The sequence below is a fragment of the Neovison vison genome, chromosome 1 (genome assembly GCF_020171115.1).
Source record: "Neovison vison isolate M4711 chromosome 1, ASM_NN_V1, whole genome shotgun sequence".
NCBI classification, from domain to species: Eukaryota; Metazoa; Chordata; class Mammalia; order Carnivora; family Mustelidae; genus Neogale; species Neogale vison.
This window is the reverse complement of record NC_058091.1, coordinates 123,471,896-123,491,126: the sequence shown is the minus strand read 5'-3', so window position 1 is coordinate 123,491,126 and position 19,231 is coordinate 123,471,896. Positions and strand designations below refer to the sequence as shown.

The 19,231-nt window shown below is 36.5% G+C and overlaps 1 protein-coding gene across 2 annotated transcripts in view; it reads left to right on the top strand.

The window, feature by feature from the left end:
* Positions 1-18,381, top strand: part of EXOC2 (exocyst complex component 2) — a 295,982-nt gene extending 277,601 nt beyond the window's left edge. For both annotated transcript variants that reach the window (XM_044257816.1, XM_044257809.1), the window contains exons 26-28: positions 11,122-11,183; positions 15,133-15,192; positions 16,718-18,381. In XM_044257816.1, the coding sequence (XP_044113751.1) occupies positions 11,122-11,183; positions 15,133-15,192; positions 16,718-16,811 (216 nt within the window). In that variant the 3' untranslated portion in view covers positions 16,812-18,381. The remainder of the gene's footprint in view (positions 1-11,121; positions 11,184-15,132; positions 15,193-16,717) is intronic.
* The last annotated feature ends 850 nt before the right edge of the window (positions 18,382-19,231 follow it).

Below are 19,231 nucleotides of genomic sequence, written 5' to 3'. Positions count from 1 at the left end.
CTTCTACAATAGCTGTCCAATTTTCCCAGCACCATTTATTGAAGAGACTTTTTTCCACTGAATATTTTTTCCTGCTTTGTTGAAGATTATTTGGCCATAAGTTGAGGGTCCATATCTGGGCTCTTTACTCTGTTCCACTGGTCTGTGTGTCTCTTTTTGTGCCAGTACCATGCTGTCGTGGTGATCACAGCTTTGTAGTAAAGCTTGAAATCAGACAACATGATGCTCCCAGTTTTGTTTTTCTTTTTCAACATTTCCTTAACAATTTGAAGTCTCTTCTGGTTCCATACAAATTTTAGGATTGTTTGTTCCAGGTCTTTGAAAAATGCCAGTGGAATTTTGATCGGGATGGCATTGAAATTATAGATTTCTCTAGGCAGTATAGACATTTTTAAGAATGTTTATTCTTCCAATCTATGAGCATGGAATGCTCTTCCATCTTTTTGTGTCTTCTTCAATTTCTTTCATGAGTGTTTACTGTAGTTTCTCCAGTACAGATCCTTAACCTCTTTTGATTGGGTTTATTCCCAGGTATCTTGTGTTCTTGGTGCTATAGTAAATGGGATCAATTCTCTAATTTCCATTTCTATATTTTCATTGTTAGTGCATAAGAATACAACTGATTTCTGTACATTGATTTTATTTCCTGCCACATTACTGAATTACTGTATGAATTCTAGTCATTTGGGGGTGGAGTCTTTTGGTTTTCCATATAAAGTATCATGTCATCTGCGAAGAGAGTTTGACTTCTTCTTTGCCAATTTGAATACCTTTCGTTTCTTTTCATTGTCTGATTGCTGTTGCTAGGACTTCTAGTACTGTGTTGAACAACAGTGGTGAGCGTGAACATCCTTGAGTTCCTGATCTCAAAGGGAAGGCTATCAGCTTTTCCCCATTGAGGATGATACTCACTGTGGGTTTTTCATAGGTAGATTTTATGAAGTTGAAGAATGTTCCCTCTATCCCTATGTATTTGAAGGGTTTTAATCAGGAACAGATGCTGTATCTTGCCAAATGCTTTTTCTGCTTCAATTGAGAGTACCATGTGGGTCTTCTCTTATCTCTTACTGATTTGTTTTGTCACATTGCTTGATTTGAGAATGTTGAACCACCCCTGCATCCCATGGATAAATCCCACTTGGTCATGGTGGATAACATTTTTGATGTCCTGTTGGCTCCTATTAGCTAGGATCTTGTTGAGAATCTTGGCATCCATATTCATCAGGGATATTGGTCTGAAATTCTCCTTTTTGATGGGGTCCTTGTCTGGTTTGGGAATTCAGGGCAATGCTGGCTTCCTAAAAAGAGTCTGGAAGTTTTCCTTCTGCTCCAATTTTTTGAAACAGCTTTAGGAGAATAGGTATTATTTCTTCTTTGAATGTTTGGTTGAATTCCCCAGAGAATCCATCGGGTCCTGAGCTTTGGTTTTTTGGGAGATTTTTGATCACTGCTTCAATCTCATTACTAGATATTGGTCTATTCAGGTTGTCATTTTCTTCCTGGTAGAGTTTTGGAAGTTCCTAAGTTTCCAGGAATGCATCCATTTCATTTAGGTTGCTGAATTTCTTGGCAAATAGCTGCTGATAATAATTTCTGATGATTGTTTCTATTTCCTTGGTATTAATCTTGATCTCTCCATTTTCATTCATAATTTCAATTAATTTGGGTCTTCTGTCTTTTCTTTTGGATTAGTTTGGCCAGTGGTTTATCAGTCTTACTGATTCTTTTAAAAAAACCAGCTTCTAGTATTGGTTATGTGTTCTGTTGTATCTCTAGTTTCTATCTAATTGATCTCTGCTCTAATCTAATTTTCCTTCTCGTGCATTGGGTTGGCCTAATTTGTTGTTGATTTTCCAGATCTTTAAGGTATAAGGAGAGCTGGTGTATTCTGGATTTTTCCATTTTTTTTGAGGGAGGCTTGCATGGCTCTGTATTTCCCCCTTAGGACCGCCTTTGCCATATCCTATAGGTTTTGGACCGAAGTGTCTTCATTCTCAACTGGTTTCCATGAATTTTTTAAGTTCTTCTTTGATTTCCTGGTTGATCCAAGCATTCTTAAGCAAGGTGGTCCTTAGCTTCCAGGTGTTTGAATTCCTTCCAAACTTTTTCTTGTGGTTGAATTCCAGTTCTCAGGAATATGCAGGGAATAATATCAATCTTTTGCATCGGTTGAGTCCTGATTTGTGACCCAGTATGTGGTCTATTCTGGAGAAAGTTCCATGTGCACTTGAGAAGAATGAGTATTCTGTTGTTTTAGGGTGGAATGTTCTGTATGTATCTATGTGGTCCATCTGGTCAAATGTGTCTTTCAGTGCCCTTGTTTCTTATTGATTTTCTGCTTGGATCATCTATTACTGAGAGTAACAGGATCCTCTGCTATTAAATGTGTTCATATCAGTATGACTCTTTATCTTGACAGTTGTCTTATGTAGTTCGCTGCTCCCGCATTGGGGGCATAAATATTTACAATTGTTAGATCTTCTTAGTGGATAGACCCTTTAAGAATGATGTAGTGTCCTTCTGTATCTCTGACTACAGTCTTTAGTTTAAAATCTAATTTATCTGATATAAAAATCACTACCCCAGCTTTCTTTTGAGACCCATTGGCATGAAAGATGCTTCTCCATCCCTTTACTTTCAGTCTGGATGTATCTTTAGGTTCCAAATGAGTTTGTGTAGACAGCGTGTAGATGGGTCCTGTCGTTTTATCCAATCTGCAACCCTGTGTCATTTTTATGGGAGCATTTAAGCCATTCACATGGAGAGTGATTATTGAAAGATACCTTTTTACTGATATCATGTTGCCTGTGAAGTCCTTGTTTATATAGATTTTCTCCATAAATTTCTGTTCTATGTCACTCTTGGGTTCTTTCTTCATTTATAGAACACCCCCCCCCCATGATATTTCTTGTATTGCTGGCTTGGTGGTCACATACTCTTTTGAACCTTGCTGGTCTTGGTAGCTCTTTATCTCACTATCCATTTTGAGTGTCAACCTTGCTGGATAAAGTATTCTTGGCTGCATATTCTTCTCATTTAGTGCCCTGAATATGTCTCTCTAGCCCTATCTGCCTTGCGTGGTTTCTGTGGACAGGTGTGATGTTATTCTGTTGGATCTTCTTCTGTACGTAAGGAATCTCTTCCCTCTAGCTGCCCTCAGGAGCTCTTGTCTAAAATTATGATTCATCAGTCTAAAATTCATCTTGTCTAAAATTATGATTCATCAGTGTCACAGTCAAGTGCCTTGAGGTTTTCTAGATTCATTGATCTTGGGGTGATCTTTCTGTGAAACTCTAGGACATGAATGCTGGTTCCATTCCCCAGTTTGGGAAAATTTTTATCAAGAATTTGCTCAACTCTATCTTCTAGTCTTCTTTCTTTCTCCACCCCCTCAGGGATCCCAATAATTCTGATGTTGGAATGTTTTGTGGCATCATTTATTTCCCTAATTCTGTTTTCATGGTTTCGCCTCCTTCTGATCATTTTTCTCTATCAGTTTGTCCTCTAGATCACTAATTCTGTCTTCTGCCTTGGTTACCCTAGCTGTTAGAGAAGTTAGATTATATTAGATTGGATCTCATTGGTAGCATTTTTAACTTCTTCCTGGGTAGTTTTCACTTCTTCCCTGAGAGTTTCTATGTTGTCACTAATGGTTTTCTCCAACCTAGCCATTGCCTGAATAATTCTTACCCTGAATTCACTTTCCGACATACTGTTTATGTCCATATCCAGTAGTTCTGAGGGAGAGGGCACAGTCTCTGAATTTTTCCTCTGTTAGGTGTTCCTCCCCCTAGTCACTTTGGTGAGAGGTGGTTGAGGGGATGTGTAGCTGAATATATCAACTGCAGTCTAGGCAAGGTGCACCCTGGAACACTTCTGAGCTATCGGAAGTCACCACAGCATCACCTGCCTATTTGGGTTTCTGTGAGCAATAGTCGCATGGTCCTTGGTTACTGATTAGCTGCAACAGGGTGACCACTAAAAGGAATACCTGTTCAGCCCAGCCTGTATTCAAAGAATCTGTCCAGCACAAATCTTTCCTGATCTCTTCCTTGGGTTGGTGAGCAAGTTCTTAATGGGGTGTTGTATCACCCTCATCGAAAGTACCCAACTCACATTTCCATGCTTAATGTTTTGATGAAGTGCCAGACTGATTTTAAACTGACTGTTCCATTTTACTTTCTATATATATATAGCCATATATAAAAATTCCAGTTTCTCCACATCCTCACCAATACTTGTTACTATCTGCCTTACTGATACTAGCCATTTTAGTGTGTGTGAAGTGGTATCTCATTCTTTGTGTTGTTTTTTACTTTTATGAAGCTATAGGTCACAGCACATACAAAGTTTTTAATTTTGATGAAGTCTAATTTATCAGTTTTTTTCTTTTGTTGCTTTTAAGTTTTTATTTTAATTCCAGTATAGTAACATGCAGTGTTACATTGGTTTCAGATGTACAATGCAGTGATTCAGCACTTCCATACAATAGCCCACTGCTTATGATCACAAGTGCACTCTTTAATCCCCATCACCTATTTAAACTTCCCTCACCTCCTCCCCTCTGGTAACCAACAGTCTGTTCTCTCTACATAAGAGTCTATTTCTTGTTTGGTTTTTTTTTTTTCCTCTTATTTTCTTTGCTCCTTTGTTTTGTTTCTTAAATTCCACATATGATTGAAATCCTATGGCATTTGTCTTTCTCTGACTTATTTCACTTTGTGTTATACTCTCTAGCTCTATCTATGTCATTGCAGATGGCAAGATATCATTCATTTTTATGGCTGAATAATACTCCAGTGTGTGTGTGTGTGTGTGTGTGTGTGACATCTTTTTTTATCTGTCATCAATTGATGGACACTTTGGCTACTTCTATAATTTGGCTATTTTAAATAATGCCACAAAAACATAGGGGTACACTTATCCTTTTATTAGTATCTTTGTATTCTTTGGTAAATACCTAATAGTGTGATTACTGGATCATAGGGGAGTTCTATTTTTAACTTTTTGAAGAACCTCTACACTGCTTTCCGTATTCTCTCCATCGTTGCAAGAAGGTTTGTTTTCTGTATCTGTTGTTTCTTGTGTTGTTGATTTTAGCTATTCTGGTGTGAGATGATATCTCATTGTGAGGTTTTGATTTCTACTTCCCTGATGATGAGTGATGTTAAGTATGTTTTCATGTGCCTATTGCCCATATCTATGTCTTCTTTGGAAAAATGTTCATGTCTTTTGCCCATTTTTTAATTAGATTATTTGGTATTTGGCTGTTGAGTTGTATAAGTTGTATAAGGTATAAGAAAATGGTCCACTTTTATTCTTTTGCATGTTTCTATCCAGTTTTCTCAACACGATTTGTTGAAGAGACTTTTTCTCATTGGATATTCTTTTCTGCTTTGTTGAATATTAACTGACCATATAGATGTGGGTTTTTTCTTGGGTGTTTTATTCTGTTCTGTGATCTACATTATCTGTTTTTATGCCAGTACTATACTGTTTTGACCACTATAGCTTTGTAATATAACTTGAAGTCCTGAATTGTGATGCCTCCAGCTTTCTTCTTTTTAAGGATTGCTTTGACTTTTTTAGGTATTTTTTTATTCCATACAAATCTTAGGATTGTTTGTTCTAGCTCTGTGAAAAATACTATTGGTATTTTGATAGGGATTGCATTAAATGTGAAGATTGCTTTGGATAGTATAAATGTTTTAACAATTTTTGTTCTTCCAATCAATGAGCATAGAATGTATTTCCATTTCTTTGTGTCATCTTTGGTTTCTTATGTCATTGTTTTATAGTTTTAGGAGTATAGGTCTTTCATCTCTTTGGTTAAGTTTATTCTTAGGTATCTTATTATTTTGGGTGCAGTTGTAAATGGTATCAATTATTTAATTTCTCTTTCTGCTGCTTCATTATCAGTATATAGAAATGCAACAGATTTATGTTCCTTGATTTTGTACCCTGCCACTTTACTGAATTTGTGAGTTCTAGCAGTTTTGTGGTGAAATTTCAGGTTTTCTAAATATAGTATCGTATCATCTGCAAATGGTGAAATTTTTATTTCTTCCTTACAGATTTAAATTACTTTTATTTCTTTTTGTTGTCTGATTGCTCTGCTTAGGACTTCCAGTAATATGTTGAATGAAAGTTGTGAGAGTCAACATCCTTGTCTTGTTCCTGACCTTAGAGGAAAAGTTCTCAATTTTTTCCTCCTTGATGGTGATGTTAGCTGTGGGTTTTTCATATATGGCCTTTATTATGTTGAGATACGTTCCTTGTAAACCTGCTTTGTTGAGGGTTTTTATCATGAATGGAAATTGCACTTTGTCACTTGCTTTTTCTATATGTCTATATGTTCTTTTTGTATATGTCTATGGTTTTTTTCTATATGGTTCTTATCCTTTCTCTTATTGATGTTTTGTATCATGTTAATTGATTTGCAAATACTGAACCACCCTGGCAACCCAGGAATGAATTTCACTTGATCATCGTGAATGACTTTTTTAAGGTATTGTTGGATTCTGTTTGCCAGTATTTTCTTGTGGATTTTTATGTGTGTTCATTGGAGATATTGGCCTTTAGTTCTCCTTGGTCATATCTTTATCTTATGTTGGTTTAAAGGTAATGCTGGCCTCATAAATGAATTTGGAAATTTCCTTCCTTTTCTGTTTTTTAGAATTGTCTGAGAAGAATAGGTATGAACTCTTCTTTAAATGTTCGGTAGAATTCATCTGTGAAGCCAACTGGTATTGCTTTTTAGGAGTTGTTTCAGTTTCGGTAATTTCTGCTTCTAGGAATTTATCCATTTCTTTAAGGTTGTCCAATTTGTTGGAATATAGTTTTTTCATAATATTTTATTATAATTGTTTGTATTTCTGTGCTGTTGGTTATTTCTTGTTTCATATGTGATGTTATTTGAGCCCTTTCTCCTTTTTTGTCTATAAGTCTGTTTTATTGATTTTTTCAAAGAACCAGCTCCTGGTGTCATTGACCTGTTCATTTTCTTTCTTTCTTTCTTTTTTTTTTTTTTTTGTTTCTATATCATTCATTTCTGCTCTAGTCTTTATTATTTCCTTCCTTCTGCTGGTTTTAGGTTTTGTTTGTTGTCCTTTTTCTAGTTCCTTTAGGGTAGATAGGGTGGTTTGTTTTTGTTTTTATTTTGCTCTTGGTGTTACTGTTTGTTTTTTTTCATTTTTAAATGTTGTTTTATTTCTCAGTATTCCAAGATTAATTGTTTACGCACCACACCCAGTGTTCCATGCAATATGTGCCCTCCTTAATACCCACCACCAGGTTCTCCCAACCCCCCACCCTCTCCCCTCCAAAACCCTCAGTTTGTTTCTCAGAGTCCAGTCTCTCATGGTTCATCTCCCACTCTAATACATTTTTTTTCCTTTATTTTTTTGTTTTGTTTTGTTTAAATATATATTTTTTTACATTTCTTTTTTTTTATTAATTTATTTTCAGAAAAACAGTATTCATTATTTTTTCACCACACCCAGTGCTCCATGCAAGCCGTGCCCTCTATAATACCCACCACTTGATACCCCAATCTCCCACCCCCCCGCCACTTCCAACCCCTCAGATTGTTTTTCAGAGTCCATAGTCTCTCGTGGTTCACCTCCCCTTCCAATTTACCTCAACTGCCTTCTCCTCTCCAACACCCCCTGTCCTCCATGCTATTTGTTATGCTCCACAAATAAGTGAAACCATATGATAATTGACTCTCTCTGCTTGACTTATTTCACTCAGCATCATCTCTTCCAGTCCCGTCCATGTTGCTACAAAAGTTGGGTATTCATCCTTTCTGATGGAGGCATAATACTCCATAGTGTATATGGACCACATCTTCCTTATCCATTCTTCCGTTGAAGGGCATCTTGGTTCTTTCCACAGTTTGGCGACCGTGGCCATTGCTGCTATAAACATTGGGGTACAGATGGCCCTTCTTTTCACGACATCTGTATCTTTGGGGTAAATACGCAGGAGTGCAATTTCAGGGTCATAGGGAAGTTCTATTTTTAATTTTTTTAATATGATTGTCTGTTTTATGTGTGTTGAGTTTGAGGAGTTCTTTATAGATTCTGGATATCAACCTTTTGATTGGAGCATTTAGTCCATTTATATTCAAGTAATTATTGATAGATATGTATTTATTGACATTTTATTGTTTTGTGGTTGTTTTTTGAAGATTTTATCTGACCCTTTCTTCTTTCTTTCATGGTTTGGTGGTTTTCTTTAGTGATGTAATTGGATTTCTTTCTCTTTATTCTTTGCACATTTATTAGTGCTTTTTGGTTTGTGGTTACCAATATGTTTATATAACATCTTGTGCATATACCAGTTTATACTGAGTTGATGGTTGTTCAAGTTTGAACCTATTCCTTACTCTTTCCCTCCCCACATTTTAGGCATATGGTGTCATATGTCACATCCTTTTTTCTTTCTTTTTTTTTTTAATGAGTTCATTGACTTGATTTTTACAGAATTATTTATTTTTACTGCTTTCGTGTTTCCTACCTTCATACTGCCACTTTTGGTCTCTCCTTTCCATTCAGAGTTTCCTTAACTATTTCCTGCATGGCTGGTTTAGTGGCTATGGTCTCCTTCAGTTTTTCTTTGTCTGGGAAACTCCATATCTCTACTTCTATTCTGAATGATAGCCTTGCTGGGTAGAATATTGTTGGCTGCAAATTTTTCCTATTTTGCACTTGGAATATATCATGCCACTGTCTTCTGGCCTGCCATATTTCTCTCTCTCTCTCTTCTTTTAAGATTTTATTTATTTATTAGAGAAAGAGAGAGGGCATGAGCAGAGGAAAGGGGTAGAAGGAGAAGCAGTCTCCCTGCAGACCAGGGAGCCCAACACAGGCCTCAATCCCAGGACCCTGAGATCATGACCTGGGCAGAAGGCAGACAGTTAACTGCCTTCCCCACTCCAGGCCTGCCTCATTTCTGCTGAAAAAATCCCCTGCTAGCCTTATGGAGTTTCCCTTTTATGTTACTGTCTTCTTTTGTCTTGATGCTTTTAATTTTTTTTTCTTTATCACTGTATTTTGCCAATTTAATTACAGCATATCTTGGCATGGCCTGCTTTTGTTGATTTTGTTTTGGGTTGTCTGTGCTTCCTGGATCCGGATATCTGTTTCCTTCCCCAGATTAGGGAATTTTTCAGCTACTATGTCTTCAAATAAATTTTCTGCTCCCTTTTCTCTCTGTCTTCTTCTTGGTCTCATGTAATACAAATATTACTATGGTTGATGACATCTCTGAGCTTCCTGAGTCTATTCTCATTTTGCATAATTCCCTTCCTCTTTTTGTTCAGCTTGATTACTTTCCATTACTCTGTCTTCTAGGTCATTAATTCCTCTGCTTTTACCAGCCTACTGTGCATTCCATCAGGCATGTTTCTAATCTTGTCTATTGTAGGATTTGTTTTCCTCATATGAGCTAGTCTTATCTCTCATCCTTCTTGGGAGCATCGATATATAGAATTATTATATCTTCTTGTCAGATTATCTTGTTAGACATACAGTTACTTATAACTGCAGCTCCTTCCCCACTGAAGCAGCCAAGATGTATCTCCAAAAATACATCTAATTGGTTCTTTTTTATCTTTCAGTGCAGCCTTTCCCTACCTTCAGTTGTAGAGTTTGTTCTGCCAGTCATTAGGTTAATTTCTGGGGTGTTAAGGATGATCTGATAGCTAATGTAGTTGCATTCATGTGATGAGGTAAGCCTTGGGTACTCCTGCTCTGCTGCCATCTTCCAACTCCCATGATCTTTAACACTCCAGGCTTTAGTTGTAAGAGCTCATGAAATTTGGGCCCTCTTACTTTCCAAGCCAATTGCTATGGAGTTATTTTCCCTGTACACTCCCATGTGGGCTAGCCTGTTTCTGTTCTTTCTCTGTGGCCATGGTGACCACAATCTGTCTCCCAAACCACATCTCCATACTCCCTACCTTCTTCAATGTGGTCTCTTCCCTACCTTTATTTTTGGAGTTCGTTCTGCCAGTCTTCAGATCAGTTTCTTGAGTATTTAGGATGATTTAATAGTTGCCTTGTTTTATTCGTGGAATAAGGTGAGCCTAGGGTTCTCCTACTCTCCTGCCATCTTCCTTTCCTTCTTTTTTGCTTGTACTTTTGTTGTCTAAGAAGGCTTGCCTAGCCTAACATCACAAAGATTTACTATTGTTTTCTTCTATGTATTTCATAGTTTTATCCCTTACATTTATGCCTATCATCCATTTTGAGTTTGTTTTTGTGCTAAGGAAGGGATCCAAGTACAGTCTTTTTCATTTGGAAATCCAGTTGTCCCAGCACTATTGTTCTTTCCCCCATTGAACGGTCTCAGCACCCTTGTCAAAATCTGTTGATCACAAGACTTATTTCTGGACACTCAGTTCTGTTCTACTATTCAGTTTCTGTCCAGTTAGCAGTGCCACACTGGCTGAATTACTATAGATTTATAAAAAGTTTATATCAGAAAGCATTTATCTGTGTTATTCATTTTCAGATGGTTTTGTCTGTTTGGATCAACTTGTCAATTTTCATAAAAAACAATCACCAAAGAAACAAAAGCCAGCTGTGATTTTAATAGACATTGTATTAAATCTGTAGACTTTATTTTAACCTTTTAGAATAAAGTCAGTATGCCCAAAAGGGCATAGGTATAAGGGAGTAAACCAGTGCATTTTCTTAAATCTGTTGCGTGGACAATAATCCAGACACAGTGTTTCAAATTTTGCTTCTTCTCACGGGCAAACTAAAGGAAAAAATTACTGGTTAGGTAGTAAATATAGCTTTCTGGAAAATACTTCCATAGGTTGAACCTTTTTATAACAAGATATCTGACTCCCTGCCTTCACATAGTCATACTTGACTCTAAGTTAATTTTCAGTAAAAAATATTTTGTCATAGCTGATTTATTTGGAGTGTTTTAGAAAGTCTGTTCATAATTAATAGTCACCATGACAGGTGGGGGATAGCTGCATGCCAGTGGTAATCTGTCAACCCTATCCCTGCAATAAACAGGCTGGAGACTGTCCATTCATCACTTGTTTCAATTTAATAATTGATGCAGTTCCCTAGGGTCACATTATCTTTTTCTCATGTTTAGGCACGCCTTGAAATCTGTGCTTTGAGGGATACTGTTGCTGTTCACCTGACGCCTGAAAGCAAGTGAGATGCTAAATGTTTTGTTCTGAGTGCTTCATTAAAATACAATTATATGCAACTAATGAATTGTTGAATACTACATCAAAAACGTATATGCTTATATATTATATGCTGGCTAACTGAACATGCAAAAATAAAATAAAGCTTATTAGTCTATAAATCCTTTGTAAGGATTAACTGATCAGACTGAATGCTCATGATTGTGATGTGATAAAGTTTATATTTGATTAATTTTTTAGCTCAAAGGCCAACAATTCCTAATACTGGTTCTTTGTAGCATATATAAAGGAAAAAAGACTTAATATGATTTTATGTTTTTCATTCAGTAAAATAAATCTTAATCTCATAAATGATATATCAGAGCATTACATACTTCTTGAAAAAAGGAGAAGAAAGATTGAGTCTTAATCTATTCATAGCAGACTCTGAGGGACAGTTTAAGCATTGTAAATATCAGCATAAGAGGAAGCCTTGTGGTTTCTCTACAAAATTTTGTAGTGGAAATTTGATGATAATTTTTAGCTGTTTTGAATGAAAGGCAGGATTTCCTATCATCAGAATATCGGTAGGTGAACTAAAATATCACTAACTACTTACCTATACAAAATTGTTTACTCCATTGTCAAAGTACCTGGGAAATACTAGGTTATATTGCTAATGTGCCTGGTGATTCCAAGTAGCATACAAGTAAAATGTTTAAGGACACTTTGTTTGATATACTTACTCATTTCCAGCTTTCAATGACATGGCTTATGCCATCAGTTTTACTGTGTTTATTACAAATGAAGAGACTTCTAATTTTTTTCCCAACAAATGAAGTTAGAGTCTATTCCGTTCATGATGGCTGACAAGAAGCCATTTCTAGATGGTTCCCATGTTAGTTATTTAGTCACACCTTTCCCATTCTTAATTTTTCTACATAAAATATTAAATAATGGGTGATAGAGGGCACTCCACTTAGTCCAAAGCTTATATGGGTGCATGCTTTGTGTAAGTACCTGGATATTTATTCCTATTAATTTAAACTTTCAGAGACTTAAGTTCCTCATCCATGAAAGAAAGATAATAAATACTCTCTAGGCAAAGTTTTGGGGGAAGTAAATTAAAAGATATGCCAAGTTGCCTTCTAAACTATTGGTGCACTACAAATAATCAGTGATATCATCTTCATGATCATCATTGTTGTCATAGTATAAAAATAAAGAATAATAGAATTAGATTTCTTTGGTTAATTGAGAAGAGGTTTAAGATGATAGTGGAGATAACAGCAAAGACTCCGCTCTACATCAGGAAAGAAGAAAGTCAATTTCATATTGGAAAGGAAACTAAGTGTGCCCACACTTGGGCTATGCCTTATAACCTGTCCCTTGTCCTAACTGGGAACAGCTAAAGCTTTCCACTATCAGTTTTTTTTGTTTTGTTTTGTTTTGTTTTGTTTTCAATTTATTTATTTTCAGAAAAACAGTATTCATTTTTTTTTCACCACACCCAGTGCTCCATGCAATCTATGCCCTCTATAATACCCACCACCTGGTACCCCAACCTCCCACCCCCCTGCCACTTCCAACCCCTCAGATTGTTTTTCAGAGTCCATAGTCTCTCGTGGTTCACCTCCCCTTCCAGTTTACCCCAACTCCCTTCTCCTCTCTAACACCCCTTGTCCTCCATGCTATTTGTTATGCTCCACAAATAAGTGAAACCATATGATAATTGGCACTCTCTGCCTGATTTATTTCACTCAGCATAATCTCTTCCAGTCCCGTCCATGTTGCTACAAAAGTTGGGTATTCATCCTTTCTGATGGAGGCATAATACTCCATAGTGTACATGGACCACATCTTCCTTATCCATTCATCCGTTGAAGGGCATCTTGGTACTTTCCATAGTTTGGCGACTGTGGCCATTGCTGCTATAAACATTGGGGTACAGATGGCCCTTCTTTTCACGACATCTGTATCTTTGGGGTAAATACCCAGGAGTGCAATTGCACTGATTTCAAGCTTTATTATAAAGCTGTGATCACCAAGACAGCATGGTACTGGCATAAAAACAGACGCATAGACCAGTGGAAGAGTAGAGAGCCCAGATATGGACCTTCAACTCTATGGTCAATTAATCTTCGACAAAAGAGGAAAAAATATACAGTGGAAAAAAGACAGTCTCTTCAATAAATGATGCTGGGAAAACTGGACAGCTATATATAGAAGAATGAAACTCGACCATTCTCTTACACCGTACACAAAGATAAACTCAAAATGGATAAAAGACCTCAGTGTGAGACAGGAATCCATCAGAATCCTAGAGGAGAACATAGGCAGTAATCTCTTCACTATCAGCCACAGCAACTTATTTCAAGATATGTCTCCAAAGGCAAAGGAAACAAAAGCCAAAATAAACTTTTGGGACTTCATCAAAATCAAAAGCTTCTGCACAGCAAAGGAAACAGTCAAAAAAACAAAGAGGCAACCCACGGAATGGGAGAAAATATTTGCAAATGACAGTACAGACAAAAGGTTGATATCCAGGATCTATAATGAACTCCTCAAACTCAACACACACGAAACAGACAAACATATCAAAAAATGGGCAGAAGATATGAACAGACACTTCTCCAATCAAGACATACAAATGGCTATCAGACACATGAAAAAATGTTCATAATCATTAGCCCTCATGGAGATTCAAATTAAAACCACATTGAGATATCACCTTACACCAGTTAGAATGGCCAAAATAAAACGGGAAACAACATGTGTTGGAGAGGATGTGGAGAAAGGGGAACCCTCTTATGCTGTTGGTGGGAATGCAAGTTGGTGCAGCCTCTTTGGAGAACAGTGTGGAGATGCCTCAAGAAATTAAAAATAGAGCTTCCCTATGACCCTGCAATTGCACTCCTGGGTATTTACCCCAAGGATATCAGTTTTTTTTTAATCCATTTGGGACTTTGTAGTCTATTTGTTGCTGTGATATTTGCCCCTTGTTTGAGAAACATGCCCAAAAGTATGTTTGCTAGTATACTGATGAGGATCCATTTTTATAATACAAAATCAAAGACTACCTTAAAGTCAAGAATAATTACACTTATTTCTTTACCTTTAGACAACAAATTATAAAAGAATAAGAGAAGTTAAAAAATTATACCTTAATGACCAGTATAAGTTATTACCAAATAATTTCCCCTAAAAGGCTTTTTATTTGATTCGGTAGCTTCTCTGGTACTTTCTACTTTAAAAAAGTTAAGCATACCAAGTTGGTGGGCTTTTTAAATTCACACCTTTTTAGGTTTTCATGAAAAGAAAGTATGTTAAATTAAAATCAATCAGTCAATCTCCACTTATCCTACAAATTTTAAATATATTAATAATAATCCTATATTTATATTTATATTTATATTTAATTAATATAAGATATTGGCTGTAAATCAGGCCTTGTATATTTCAATACTATAAATGTCCCCATTTGTTTAATGATCATTAAAATCATCCCTATTTCTACTTCATTCCTTCCTTTCTTACCAGTTGCTTTAATAGTTCAGTTTTGTTTTGAAAAGACTTTTTCAAAATTGAACATGGTCACATTAAGCTCTCATGTACCATGAGTAGCATCCTTTTGTCAAAATCATTCTCTCTTTTAGCTTTTCAAGTTCTGTTTCATTTCCTAGTTGAGTTTTTTCTAACCTACTCCTGCAAGGCCTTCGCCTGGGAACTATACCCTGTACCCTCACTTTTACTTTTACTATTTCTGTTGTTTTTCACTTTTACTTTGTCTCATACATATTTCTACATGCTTCACTGGCTTATACTGGTTTCTTTACATTTTAAGATATGCTTGAGAATTTTTAATGATGCTCTTTATTCCCTTTAGAAATATAAAATGTTTAATTTAAATGTTGCTTGTCTGTGGTGCTTGCTTTGGCAGCACATATACTAAATGTTGCTTGTCTGTGTACCAGGTCTAGTTTTAAACAGGCTTTGGAAGCCCTGCCTCAGCTTTCAAGTGGAGCAGATAAAAAGTAAGTTCTGTATGCTGTTTTCAAGGTTTTGTTACCTAAAAGTACTTTTCGAATAGATGATGATTTGGACGTAAGGAAAAGCACTACTTAATAGCCCTTTATAGTATGCATTATGTTGGCTATACCTGGCTTGTCTCCAGTGTGACAGAATAAGGTAAAATCTTTTCTCTTGGTTTACGGCAGTTTAGAAATTAGTTCTTTTCTTGTTTTAAGTGACTAATACAGAAAACATTTTAAGAAAGTTTATTTTGACTCCATAAACTATGTTATTGTCCTACATTTTTAAGAAGGTAATACTAAGAGAAATATAAAAAGCCAGTAAAATGCAAGACTTGATTTTTTTCCTTTGAGTAGCCCAGCAATGTACATTTTATAAAATTTAAAGTCATAAAGTAAATTTGTACACATGACATAATGAAATTGGTTATGTTTCACTAACACTATGTTAATGGTCTTGACCAGAATTTAAACTCTGCTACTGATAAAACAGGAAATTCTGACCTGAGACAAAATGCAGGCCAGGCAAATTTCATAAAAGCTCAACCTACCCTCAACTGAGGTAGTGGAAACATTGTAGGTCTTTGCTTCTCCACTAACAATAACTGAAGTCCACCTGCCTTTGCATTTGGCTGCTTAGTCTACAGACATGAAAACCATGGTATAGGCTCTGTGATTTTGCATAGGTGAGTGTTATGAAAACTCAGAGGTCAGAGAGAACACGTGAGGCTGGGAAAATGTCACAAGGAGACAGTGTTCTAATTTTGAGCATTGTTAAACCCATGAAATAATCTTTTGACTCCAGTATCACTAAGCCCACTTCTTTCCTTCATCTGAACCAGATTACACATCAAACCAGTTAAAGTTAAATTACACATCAAACCAGTTAAAGAAAACAGTTGAGTTATTAAGTACTAGTATAGTTTGCCCACTGAGTTAGAACTGACCTTGATTCTTCTGGTTCTTAATTCACCACTTCAGTTTACCTCTCTCCCAATATTTGTTCAAAACAAAAATGCAAAATAGGAGGAGCTTGACAATAGACCGGTAGCTACCTACGAGTTAGAGAAAGGAAAAAGGTGGCCACAATGGGGCAGCACAAGAGGATTTGGAGGGTGATAGAACTATTCTGTGTCCCTATTACGGCAATTAGGTTGCTAATGTGTTTATCAGTATTCATAGAGCTGTATTGCAAAAAGAGTACATTTTAGTATTTTTTAAATTTTTAAAAAGTGAATGTAAAAAAGTACAAGCCCAAGCATTAATATATTTTAGGAAGAAATCTAATTACTTCTGGGGAAGGGGACAGGTGGGAGATATTTATATTATAAATATAGATATGTATATAAATACATAATCCTTTTGACTAGCTCCTTTGACTAATTTACTTCTGTTATTAAGAATCAATAAGTAAATAACTTCAACAAGCAGAAGCTCAAGCTGAGCAGTTGGCTCCCCTGAATGTTTTCTTAAGTTGCTAGGCAACCTTCACTCTGCCAGGTTGTAAAATAGATTCTCCTCCCTACAGGTTACTGGAAGAGCTGCTGAACAAGTTCAAGAGTAGCATGCACTTGCAGCTCACCTGTTTCCAAGCTGCTTCTTCAACTATGATGAAAACATAAATACCGCCCCCCCAAAAAAGGGCATTTGAAAGATAACAAGTAATAATTGTACCACTTTATTAAGTGCCCTAAAGGTTTTAGCATACAAAGCATTAGGTTTGTACTCTTTCTCTTTTCCCCAAATTGGCAGCTTAGAAAGATGTTTGTATGTTTTATTTCAACCAAAATGACCCAGTTTGAAATGCCCAAGCCATAACTTGTTTTGTCATTTTTATTACATTGGGCTCTATATGTCTTAAAATACCTTTAAATCTATATATTCTTAGCTTGGTGTTGCATGATGAATGCCATAAGGAGAGCTACTTTTACAGGGAGTGCTTTGAGATGGCATGTGATGTAAGTAAGGCATTCTTCAGTGTCTCATATACTAGACTTTTATTGTCTGCAGCTTCCAAGACACATGGAGATATTGGTAAGAAGATTTGGAAAGTTATATTTAGACATCTTTGGAACTTTAACTGTCCTAAACTGTACATCTTTACTTAAAAACTTTATTTCATACAAATACCTCTAATTCTCCTAATTCAAGTGGAATTCTAGAGAATTTGCAGTTTGCCTAAGAAAATGTTATACTTGGTGTAAATTATTTGTGATCCAGATGTCCATGAGTTAACTTTGTGTCTTGCTGCCTCATTTTTATTTCTCACTGAGCTAATAAACATTAAACACCTTTCAGTGTAGGTTTTCTTTTTCCCACTCACTCTTAAAGTGTTTTTTCATGTCAATGCATGCCTGCCCCTTAGGACCCATTTGTTACTGTGGTAGAGCTTAGATACCCCAATAGATGCTGGTGGAAATAGCTGCAGCCTTCACTGCCTCTTAAAAGAACAAGCCAGGCCCCCTGGTGACAGCTGACACTCCTGCCCACCTCTGTTCACTCCTTCCCCTCCAGCAATGTCTTTTCTCTCCACTGCTCCTTACCATTTGAAGTATCTTGCTCAGTAGCTAAAAGAACATTGCTCGGGCGTAGTCTGTGTTTTCTGAAGATTCAGACACTCCTCTCTTACCAGGCAGTAGGAGCTGCTGATGAACCTCATGCCATTTGTCCTACATTCGCTGCTGACTTCGTTTACCAGCATAGGCGCAGGGCACCGTGACCTCTTTCAAAGGCAGCTTTCCCTACCTAATTTTACCATACTGTTTACTCAGAAAACTGAGTAATTCTCTTACCCATTGGCTGTGTGTTAGGATTCTCAAATTTTTCTATGGGTGTCACAGAATCCCTTGTTAAGGCTGAAATTAATATCTTTCTAATACAAGTAATTTTAGAGTATAGATCGCCAGATATAGTATCCATTATTTAGAATAAGTCAGTGTTGTAATGTTTATTCATTTGGTGTATGGGGGAAATCATAATAACTGGAAGTGAAAGTTTAATTTTTACAAATGTGCTTGATAAAACTTATTAAGTAATACACAGAACATTGTCTCTCCTAAGCATGTTAACTATTGCACCTAACATGATGATGAACTAAATTACAAATCTACAGTCCTGGATGTTTGTATTATTTCAAATATCTACTACAGAGTATTTGTCCAATAAAGAATGTATCTTTAATACAAGATGTAATTTAGTTGTCATTTTTCCCCAAGCGTCTTTATTTCTACATTTTCATTAGCTATATAATTTTTTATGTCTAGTTTTAATGTGCAGAATAATTACTTAAATTCTAGTTTACCTTATATATGTCTATAATCATTGTCAGAAAGCATTTATCAGCTGTTCTGCTAATTCTCTACTTGTTGGGGGCTTACCATATGCTAGGCATTATACAAGATTACTTCATTTAGCCTCCCAATAGCCTTGTGACAACCTTATGAGCTAGAAGGTATTACGTCCATTTCACCGATGAGGAAGTCAGGGCTTAAGAAAGAGGTTAGTGACTTTTAAGACCACCAGGGCAGGATGCGTCACTGAGAGTTGTCTGGCTTCATCACTCCTTAAATTACCCATGGCCGTTCTTCCTCCCAGCCAAACATGCTTTCTGCTGTCCCTCCATCAATGACACAGCTCAGGGAGCATATAAGTACTAGAGGATAATAAAACTTAAGCAAAATAGGGACAAGTAAGTGCTTTTATGGCTCAGAGAATGAAGGGTAGGCACATAAAAACCCCATACCCAAATGAGGTGGTTCAAGGGCTACTATTCCAACAAGTCAAGGGGACTTCTTGGAAGAAAGGGGGATTTCAAGGTCTTCTTGAGGTACAGAAGAAGAATTCAGTGATTAAGAGGAGAAAGCTGAATATAATGTAAGTTAGAGGAAAGCTGAGAGGTAAACCAGGACTTGGAGCAAATTTACAAAAACACAGCCAAGAAAAAGAGTTAAGATACTCAAAGGTGCTTTCACACACAGGTAGCATTGGTTTTAGCACATCCACATTAATGTGGTCAGCCTGACTGCACATGAGTTAGCAAAGT